This window comes from Cynara cardunculus (assembly GCF_001531365.2).
Source record: "Cynara cardunculus var. scolymus isolate 2C chromosome LG 17, CcrdV1, whole genome shotgun sequence".
Lineage (NCBI taxonomy): Eukaryota > Viridiplantae > Streptophyta > Magnoliopsida > Asterales > Asteraceae > Cynara > Cynara cardunculus.
This window is the reverse complement of record NC_037544.1, coordinates 4,653,907-4,664,979: the sequence shown is the minus strand read 5'-3', so window position 1 is coordinate 4,664,979 and position 11,073 is coordinate 4,653,907. Positions and strand designations below refer to the sequence as shown.

The 11,073-nt window shown below is 34.0% G+C and overlaps 1 protein-coding gene across 1 annotated transcript; it reads left to right on the top strand.

Moving 5' to 3' along the window:
* Positions 1–505: 505 nt before the first annotated feature.
* On the top strand, positions 506–2,903 carry LOC112500170 (isoflavone reductase homolog TP7-like). Its single transcript, XM_025103510.1, has 5 exons — positions 506–753; positions 890–1,024; positions 1,767–2,004; positions 2,100–2,303; positions 2,483–2,903. The coding sequence occupies exons 1-5, from the start codon at positions 571–573 to the stop codon at positions 2,647–2,649; spliced, it is 927 nt and encodes a 308-aa protein (XP_024959278.1). The 5' UTR covers positions 506–570; the 3' UTR covers positions 2,650–2,903.
* Positions 2,904–11,073: the final 8,170 nt, after the last annotated feature.

The following is an 11,073-nucleotide window of genomic DNA, read 5'->3' as shown; positions in this document are numbered from 1 at the left end:
TTATCTTAATTATATTTTAAATTTTTTATATTTAAAATGAATGTTTATCCAATATTTGATTATGTTTATCTATAATCAGTTATACGAATTTAAAAATAAAACTTTAATAAGTTGTAATTAAGTAAAATTATTTATAATCTTGAATTTTAAATAATATACATCAATAAACAGTATTTTAAGCATAAAAAAAATTTAAGAATTTTTATCTAATATTTTATAATATAATGCAGACAAGTTAAAAATCATCAAAAATAAAGTAAGAATTAAATAAAAAGGTTGCTATATTTAGAGTGGGTGGAGGAGCCGTGGAGGGATGGAATGGAACCAAAAAATGAATCCGGACAGATTCACGGGCATAATTACTTTTCTGGTTTTGAAATAAAATCCAAAATTAAGGGATCTATGTGTAATTATCAAAAGTAAAGGGGCCTACGGCAAATTCACGCTTCTTGCACTTCCTGCCATTATAACTACTCGACTCTTCTTGCATGCTCAAAGCACTCGATTTCAACTCAGTTGCTCCTTTCTCTAACATCGTCGATCACCGGAATCTCGTCGTCGCAGAGAAAAATGGCGGAGAAAAGTAAGATTTTGATCATCGGAGGAACCGGTTACATCGGAAAATTCATTGTCGAGGCCAGTGCGAAGTCCGGTCATCCTACTTTCCTCCTTGTCAGGGAATCTACGCTATCTGATCCTTCCAAATCCTCCCTGGTCGACTCTTTTAAGAAATCCGGCGTTACTTTCATCACTGTGAGTCGTAATCGTTTTAATTTTTTGTAATTGCTAATTGAAACATGCATAGAATTGAAGTTCATTTTTCGTTTTACGGGGAAATTCCTCGTAATTTGTTCGTTTTGATCATGTTATTTGTGTGTATAATTTGCAGGGGGACTTGTACGATCACGAGAGTCTGGTGAAGGCGATAAAGCAGGTAGACGTTGTGATATCGACGGTTGGTCACGCACAACTCGGAGATCAAGGTAAAATCATCGTGGCCATCAAAGAAGCTGGTAACGTGAAGGTCTGTATATGAATCATAACTTTTCCGTTTCGTAGTTTTTATTGCTCGTTCCGTTTTGATTGTAGTACAATTACTAAACCGAATTCAAGTTCTGTTTTAGACTAGGCCTAGGATTTCAATTATATTAAGATTTAGGTACAGAGAATCTGGACTAAAAGAGAGAGACAAAATTCTCAATTTTCACTATCTTAGAAAATCTACTGAATATGCTGTAACAAAATGATGTAAAAGCCTGCTACATTGTTATAATTTCTATAAAAAATCATCTGATAGAATATGAGATTTGTGAGCTTGTTGTAGAGCTCAAGTTGTGGGTTACCTATAACTTTACATGGTTTTAAGTTGGATTAAAAGTTATTGAACATGATTTGAACTTGGGGCTGTATAATTTCTCCCCTATCCACAACACTTCTTGGATGAACATATCTGTTCTAATTCCAGTCAACCTCCCAAAGATTTTCCAAATACTATATAGTAATATAGATTGTATTAGGGGACATTTACCTACACAAAATGGGTACAAGAAGGAAGTAATAACCCTTGGTGTTACTTGATATGGGTGAATTTGAGGACATTTTACGATAATTTTGGTGCCTCTTATTCTCTTTTCTTTCTTTGGGTGCAAACTATACTTAAACATGTAGGCTAGCTATAGGTATGGTGTTTTCAAAAAGCAAAGAGCAACATGGAGCTACCTATCTAACTTTGATCTTGTTGATGCATTAATTCTGATATGATCAAGAAATTCTACCCATCTGAGTTCGGAAATGATGTGGACCGTACTAATGCCGTGGAGCCAGCCAAAACGGCCTTTGCAATCAAGGCTCAGATCCGGCGTGCCACTGAAGCTGAAGGAATCCCTTATACCTATGTATCGTCCAATTGTTTTGCCGGTTATTTCCTTCCAACTTTGGCTCAGCCAGCAGCCACGGCTCCACCAAGGGACAAGGTTGTCATCTTAGGCGATGGAAATGCGAAAGGTAATTAAATTCAATTTTCTTTCGAACTTTCACAATAGATTAATGCTCTGCTGCTCAAGAACTATTTCTAATTAATCGTCTATTATCAATCACAGTTGTTTTCAATGACGAACATGACATTGGAACCTACACCATTAAAACCGTGGACGACCCAAGAACCCTGAATAAAATCGTGTACATCAAACCCCCCGCTAACAGTTACTCATTCAACGAGCTCGTGTCTTTATGGGAGAAAAAGATCGGCAAAACCTTGGAGCGGGTCCATCTTCCAGAAGAACAAGTTTTGAAGAACATACAAGGTATCATAAGTTAATTGTTTCAATACTGTAAGAATATTTGAAACCCTTTCAGATTATTCTCCAAAAGATTCCTTTTAGAGAGAGAGAGTGTGTGTTTCAGCTATCTAGAAAAGAATTGGTCCGTCTAGCTGATCTGGGATTCTAACAAATAATAAACCATTTTGTTCATTATTTTGCAGAATCTCCGGTTCCACTCAACGTGGTGTTATCAATTTCTCACTCGATCTTTGTGAAGGGAGATCAAACAAACTTTGAGATCGAACCATCATTCGGGGTGGAAGCTTCGACACTTTATCCTGATGTTAAATACACTACTGTCGACGAGTATCTAACCCGTTTCGTCTGAAAAAGGTGACTGGCCGGTGGCCGTAATAACGATGTTTATGTCGATTTATTCCACATGGGTTATTTCTACTATCTTGGCTTTCTGTTTGGTGGTCCTACGGTACTGCCAAAGCTTTATGAGAATAAAACACTAAACGTAGAATGGAGTGGTTTTGAATGTTTCCTGGCCTTCAACTGAATGTGTGGTGATTGGTATTGTTTTTATGGTCCTTGTAAACACATTAATCTTAATGTCAACTTTTACGTCCTTGCATATCCTAATCTTAGCCGCTGTTTACTTGTGGTTTAATTAGGCTTATTGGTCTATGTGGCTTATTCGTATAACTTATTTGGGTTGTTTACTTACGGCTTAATCGCACAGATAGAATTGGTGTGTTGTTTCCATTCAACCACAAAAATGACTCTCCTACCCCTTATTCAAATCACGACCTCCTTCCTATACGAGACACCCCATCTTCGGCCTCTTTATGATTTTTGTTTTGATGTTCAAATAATTAATATTGGGGGGTAAATCGGTTATTTATGTTATTCAGACTGTTGGTTCAGATAAAAAAAGTAAACGACAACACCCGTTTATCCAGACATACAAATTTATGAAAACTATGCAGACTATTTTCGACCAATAAGAAAATTCCGTTTTTTCTTCTTTAATTTTAATAAGAATGCTCATTTGATTGTATAATGGTTAATATTGAAAGGTAATAATTACTCTTAATTATAGATTCATAATAATGGAAACATTTAATATAGAAGGTGGTAAATCAAAATTTCTTAATATAATTTTTTACCATTAATAGTTTTTATTATTTTATTAAATTATACTTATTAAAATATGAATTGTAAAAACACTACAATATAAAATATGATTTCATTTTATTAAAAAAATATGTGTAGTTTGAGTAATGAAACGAATGTCATGGTCAATAGTGACCATGAACACTATTTCACTGATTAATTTAATTTATTAATATTTCAAAACGTTTTATGCATGAAAAAGTTTCACTTGCGAAAATAAAGTATTCAGTTTTCAAAATGGTTCATTCAATTTTCAAAAATGTTTCATTCTTTATTTGTTTCATCGTTTCTCAGTATATCTCTTGTTTTAAAATTAGTTTGATTAGAAATTATTAAGAGTCTAATCCTACTTCAATAACCGTTAATGAAATAGTTTCATATATCGTTCAGACGTTCACTACTACATGTCAAATAGTTCATCTTTCATTGTAGGTGACACGGAGTCACGTGAATTTATAACATAAACGGTGAAATAGTTTCATTCATTCATTTAATGAAACGAAATATTTCTTTTAGTATTCAAAAGGTTTCATTTCTTTTTTATTGATTAAAGTATGTTTTTAATGTGGATGTTATTTTATTTATAATATTTAGTCATAAAATGAAGATAATTTTTATCAAACATATAATTTGTCAGATTATTCTAACATTTTTGGTTAAAATCTTTATAATGATAAAATGATATATAGAGATTTTAAAACAATATTTTGTTTTCATTAATGTTAGGATATCCACGATCTTGTTACCTCGTTTATAAAATCATACAAATTAAAATTTTGACAAAGTTGCCCTTTTTTAATTAAAAATTAAACTTTTATTTTCATTTTCTTTTTTATTTCCTAATATAAACGCATTTAATATTGACCATTGATCAAGAAAATTGATGGATGAGATTGGTTTGTAAGGTTTTCACAAATGCAGGTGGTTTGCAATTGATCGCTCCTATATATATATATATATATATATATATACACACACACACACTTATAATAAATAAGTAACTGGCGTGACACGTTTCATATACTGGTGAGCCGATTTTAGTGTTTTCCCGCTTAAACACGTATCTAGACACAATTTACATTAGCAGTTCAATTGGACTCATTGAACGTATCTAGACACAATTTACATTAACAGTTCAATTAGACTCATTGAACGTATCTAGACACAATTTACATTAGCAGTTCAATTAGACTCATTGAAAGTATAGAGACACAATTTACATTAGCAGTTCAATTAGACTCATTGAACGTATTTAGACACAATTTACATTAACAGTTCAATTAGACTCATTTGATTGACACGTGTCCTTTTATTCAATCAATCTCACTAGTTTAGGATACAGTTGATTTTATTCTTGGGTTAATTAATTCATGTGGTAACTGATTCCCGAAAAAAATGGTGTTTACTTTTAAGTTTAAATTCAATTTATTGATATAGTTTCATTTCTAAATTCAATTCTATTCTAGGGTTAACTTTATTTTAACTATATATTGAGATAGTCTTATTTATCTAGACTTAGAAGATAAGTCTTTAAGATTTAGACATAACCTTGTAAGCTAGAGCCCTATTGGTTGGTCTGCCTTCTGGATGGCTTTGCTTGTGGTTGTTTATTTGAACAATGGAAAAATATTTCAATCTATCGTAAAAGAACCAGAGGGGCCTGGTTGATCTTCATATTTAACCAGAGGGTCTCTAGTTGTAATTGGACTCAAATTCTTTAAGTATTTAACATTTTCTTGACCTAAAGGCTCTGGATAGACGAACCAGAGGGGCTCTGATTGACTAGAGGGCCTTTGGTTGACCTTGCTTTTGGTTGGTGAGTCCAAAGTTCCCTATTCCTTGCTCTTTATGATGCAAGTTTTACCATAGGGTCTTTTTCAAAGATATTGTGTATTTGAATAACTTTGAATTCAAGGTTTTCAGACTTTGTCTTCAGATTTGACACATGAGCTCTTCTAAGTTTAAGTTCAAATTACTAATATAGTTTCATTCCTAAATTCAATTTTATTCTAGCGTTAACTTGATTTTAACTAATCATTGATATAGTTTCATTTCTAAATTCAAGTCTGAACAGTCATTCTTCAGAGTTATTTCAAGAATAAAAGTCTGAAGTCATTCTGTAAAGTTTACTTCAGATTTATTTCAATAGTACAAGTCTGAAGTCATTCATTAGAGTTATACTTCAGAAATATTTGTAGAGGACAAGTCTGAAGAGTCCTTCTAAATTAACTTGTAAGTTTAAATTCAATCTAATAATATAGTTTCATTTCTAAATTCAATTTTTTCTAGAATTAACTTCATTTTAACTAATTATTGATATAGTTTCATTTCTAAATTCAAGTCTGAAGATTCATACTTAAGAGTTATTTTAAAGGGTTATTCCTCAGAGTTATATTTCAGAGTTATTTCAAGAATACAAGTCTGTAGTTATTCTTCAGAGTTATTTCAAAAGTACAAGTTTGAAGTCATTTTTTAGAGTTTTACTTCAAAGTTATTTCAAGAGTACAAGTCTGAAGAGTCATTCTCAAGAGTTAGCTCACCCGAATTTTGAAGTATTTTTTTTTCAGACTTAGTTCACCCGAACTCTCAAGTCTAAACTGTAAAGTCTTCTTTGTCAGATTTAGAAGTCTGAACTTTGATTTAGTCAGATTGATTTTATACTTCAGAGTTATTTCAAGAGTACAAGTATGAAGAGTCATTCTTCAGAATTAGCTCACACGAACTCTGAAGTCTTCTTTTCCAAATGGAGCACCATGCAGAGCATGCAGAGCCTCTGCATGGTGCATGCAGAGCATGCAGAGCCTCTGCATGGTGCATGCAGAGCTTCTGGCTTGCCTATACAGAGCTCTGAAGTCGGAAGAGTTTTATTTTCAGAGTTATTTCAAGAGTACAAGTCTTGTAATGAACTTATCTAGACTTTAAAGATAAGTCTTTAAGACTTAGACTTAGTCTTGTAAGCCAGAGCCCCTCTGGTTGGTCTGGCTTCTTGATGGCTTTACTTTTAGTTATTTGAACCTTGGAAAAATATTTCAATCCATCGTAAAGGAACCATAGGGGCTCTGGTTGATCTTCATGTTTAACTAGAGGGTCTCTGGTTGTAATTAGAACTCAAAATTTTTAAATATTTAACATTTTTTTTAACTCAGAGGCTCTAGATAGATGAATCAGAGGGGATCTGGTTGACTATAAGATCTTTGGTTGGCCTTGCTTTTGCTTTGCAGATAGCTCCGGAGTCACCGCATTTGAACCTCCATGGCCATAAGAGGATTTTTATTCCTCCTTGGATTTGAACTTAGGACCTCTTGGTATTTTTGACCTTTGGAACCAAGCTCAAACCAATCAGGCACCACCCTTGCAGTTGAGAGGCAAGTATTTAACAATCATAAACAAGGAACCAGATCCCCTCTGGTCTTATCAACCAGAGGCAAGTCTTTATCAATCATAAGAAAGGAACAAAGCTTCTGGTCTTACCAACCAGAGCCTCTGGTCCTTAACAACCAGAGACATGGAACCAGTGCCTCTGGTCTCACCAGGCAAAGAAGACCAAAGCCCCTCTGCATCATAACAACCAGAGGCAAGGAACCAGAGCCTCTGGTTCTTAACAACTGACTCAAGGTCGTCTTTAATCAACTAGAGGCAAGGCCGACCAGAGCCCCTATGGTTCTTATGATTAATTTTCCACCACAAGTTTCCCCTAAACTCCAAACAAAGTCATACTCGTCTTATAACAAGTGTGCACTCCGCACCTCCTCAATTGTATTAGAACACAATATAAAACTCGTCCTAGAACTCGATGTTACTTTCAATTACACTTAAATGGCCTGGTGACACTAAAATCACCAACACTAATTAGGTTTGGTAAAAACTAGATGAATAAACTAGTTGAAAATTGTAAATTGAGCAAAAAAGAACATATTAAAGAATTAGTAAATTTTAACATTTCATAATGAATCTATGGCTATAATATATATGTTTGTGTGTGTGTGTGATTTATTTTATATAAATAATATTATAAGTTTTGCATTTGTATAACCAAATACGAATTTTATAATGATTTTAATTAATCATTACATATAATATGAATAAAAAAAGCTCGTCAACTTTATCCTGATGTCAAATACGAACTTTGAGATTGAACTATCATTTGGGGTGGTGTGACATCCCGTCACTTCTGAGCTTCAGGTGAGCACCCCATTATAGATCTTATATTTAGAAATTATATTTCTCTAGGATCTAGTCTTTAGTGATTAGAACCTTTCTGATATTAGCTCCCAATTTTCGTTGGGAAGATCGCGCCTCGATGAGAGATCAGATAAAGTCATCTTGTGCAATGTCAAATATTTATGAAAGTGCTCTAAACAAAATAAAGTTAATGTTAACCTTTTAAATTGAATTGCAAAAGCCCCATTTGAATGTCCACTTGTTTTATCAAAAGAATGAGTTTTGGGTTTTATAAAGCCATTTTATTTATGTTTGGGTAAAGAATTTAGTGGGCATATTTTATTGGGAAAAATAGAGGTATTATTCGGTTTGGGCCTTTGTTGGCCAGCCCATTTACTTCCTTCAAAATCTTCATATAAATACCCCTCATCTTTGAAGAACTTCCATTTGCATGTATCGCCTGCTTGAAACTTCTCACTTTTCTAAACTCTTTCTCTCTCTATAAAATCAAACGTTCTCCAGCCGATTCCACCTTCACGCGAGTCTTTTGAAATTCTCTCTCAATCTTGAAGATCCTCCAAGACTTCAAGAAAAATGTATGATACTAGTTATCCTTACTTTTATAAAACATCTTGAGTTTGCATCCTCCTTCTTTGATTTTGATCTTATGTTTAATTTTCTGGAGTAATAAAGAGGGAAGATTATTCATCCAAGACATGAAAATGTCTTGGAGAAGAAGTTAATAATCTATGATCCATGTGCTTGAAACTCCAAAGTAGGGAGGGAAAACTCATTGCATGTGAAGTTTAAGCCTGCAAAGCTGTGTTTTAAAGTGAAAAATCTTGCATGCATCTTTAATCTACCTTACCTTCTTCGAAAACTCAATGGAATCGGGAAAGATTCATCCCTGGAAATTTAAATTTATTTTGCTATCTTGAAAGTAGCGATTTCCTTTGGAAAATGATAAGTTCGACCCCAAATAATTGCCGCTCGGTGAACGTGCAATCTGTTTTGGGGGCTGTGTAACTCAAGGATTGTAGTATAATGATGAGGAATTTAAATCTCTCTAAACCTTCTTGATATTTGGGTTAGTCGGCTGACCTCATGATTTTAAATAATGTGACAAGTTGGATAAAATGACTGTTGGCAGATTCCTACTTTAGAGTGTGTGAATCCCAAATTTTTGGAACAGAATTTATAATCTGTCCAAAAACCAGTTTTTGTGTAAAAGATTTTGTTTTATTTTATTTTATTTATTTTTGGACTGTTATTAGTTTCTTATTAAAAATATCAACTTTATTTCACAAAAATCCGATGGCATTGCATAGGATGCAACTTAACCCTATCCTCGTTAAAAACGTATATGTGAGCTGAATGTGGGATGTTGGTCTCTTTAGGTAGGCAGGGCAGGCATTGAGTGCTTCAGGCATCGTTTCCTTGGATATTCATCATCAAACCTGTGAGTCCTCACGGCCCCACTTTTAATGTTTTAATTATTTGTTTGAGGGAAAGGCATGAGAATAAGCAAACTATGCATGTTTTTATTGAAATCTTTGGGCTAAGGAACTGCTTAGTCAAGCTCTGTCTGAAACCTCTGGACTAAGGAACTGCTTAGTCGGGTTTACTATGTTATGATTTATTAACTGTTTTTGCACTATGGAATAAATGCTAAATTGATGTGYTTGGGAGTATGTTTCCAAATAAAGTCTCCGTCCGTAAACGCTACTTGTTAACTCAGGCATGTCCCCGGTCCGTGGTATTGTGGATAGCCGCTATTGTGTTGACAGTCCCACCCAGAAAGGGGTGCACTCTACCTATGTTTTCTTGGTCTAATCATGTGGAATTTGGACCACCGCTGAATTAGTACTATAACGAACTGTGGGACCTAAGTAGTGTACGGGCTACTTATGGTCGTTCGTAAATTAATGGGGCAAGTTGGTCAGGTAAGGCTCAGTAGTGTCTCAAGTTTTTACATCGTGAAAGATTTACATTTATTAAGTGCAAAAGTTTCGCATAAGTTTGCAAATATTTGGTTTATGCATTAAAATGTTTTATGCATGTGAAAATCTATGAGCTCACCAACTCTTTGTAGTTGATTCGTTTTATGTTCCATGCTTTTCAGGAAGCAAGTAAGATTTGATACACTATGGAAGCATACTCGTGGCAAAGCTGATTTAGTTCGAATCGGAAGTTTTGTAAATGAAGGGTTTATAAAAATTTTGGTTATAATATTAAACTCGTTTTATTTTGTAAAACTTAAAGGTGTTATTTATTAATTGTTGTTGTGACACGCTTGTTGCATCTCGCGTTTCCGCTTTAGCGGGGTGTGACAGGTGGAGACTTCCGAACTTTATCCTGATGTCAAATACACTACCGTTAACGAGTATCTCATCCGTTTCGTCTGAATAGATTACCGATGATCGGAGTTATCATAGTAATAACAATGTTTCTATCTGTATAATATTCTACATGGACTGTTTTTACTTTTTTGGCCTGTTCTGTTTGCTGGTGTTGCTACTGCTGTCAAACTTAATGAGAACAAAACTATAAAGATAGTGGTGTGATAAATGGTACTAATTTTATGGTCCTTAAAAACGCATGGATCTCAATGTCAAAACTTTTATGTCCTTGCATACCCACTTGATCAATTATTTGCATGTACTCCACTATGGCCAACCACACAATAAAAATCAAACTATCAAACATACCATCTTACAATGTGAAAAATGTACCTATATTGGGTTGGGTTCACGTGAGAACAGATTAATTTCATGAGACACGTGAAATAATATTTTTACACTTAAAACTTCACAGCAAAACACTGTAAAGGTAAAAAGATGTCGAACCTTCTGTGAATGTTACCTTCACAACCTAAACGCTGTGAATGTTACCTTCACAGTATTTTGCACCTTCTACAGTGTTTTGCTGTGAAGTTTCAAGTGTAAAAATGTTACCTTCACAGTATTTTGCACCCTCACATGATCCTAAATCTACATATATTTGTTTTTTATAGTTAAATGGTGTCATCGTTTGAAGGAAAAAAAATTTGGTGTCGGAGTGTCTTTATCTAGGGGTGTGAACGGTTTGAGTTTTCACGAGCTAGGTGAGTTTGAGCTTAATAATTTTCAATCTTCAGTCGATATCGAAAACAAAATAAAACTCATTTTAACTTAGAGTTGAGCTTCAAAGCGCCAATGTTCGACTCCGCTCGTTCAAAAGGTCAATTAAATTTTCCGAGTCGAGTCGAGCCATTCGAGCATGTATTTTTCCAAGCCACGCATGTTCATAAATCATACAATCAAAATATAAAAATTAACGAGTTCAAGCCATAAACGAGTTAATTAGCTATTCTCGAGCCACTAAACGAGTTAATTGAGTCCATAACTAGGTTTATAAACCTTGAATTTTAGGTATAATATATAACTCAAATTTGTTAAGCGAGCTCAAAGTTCGAGCTCGAACATTCAAT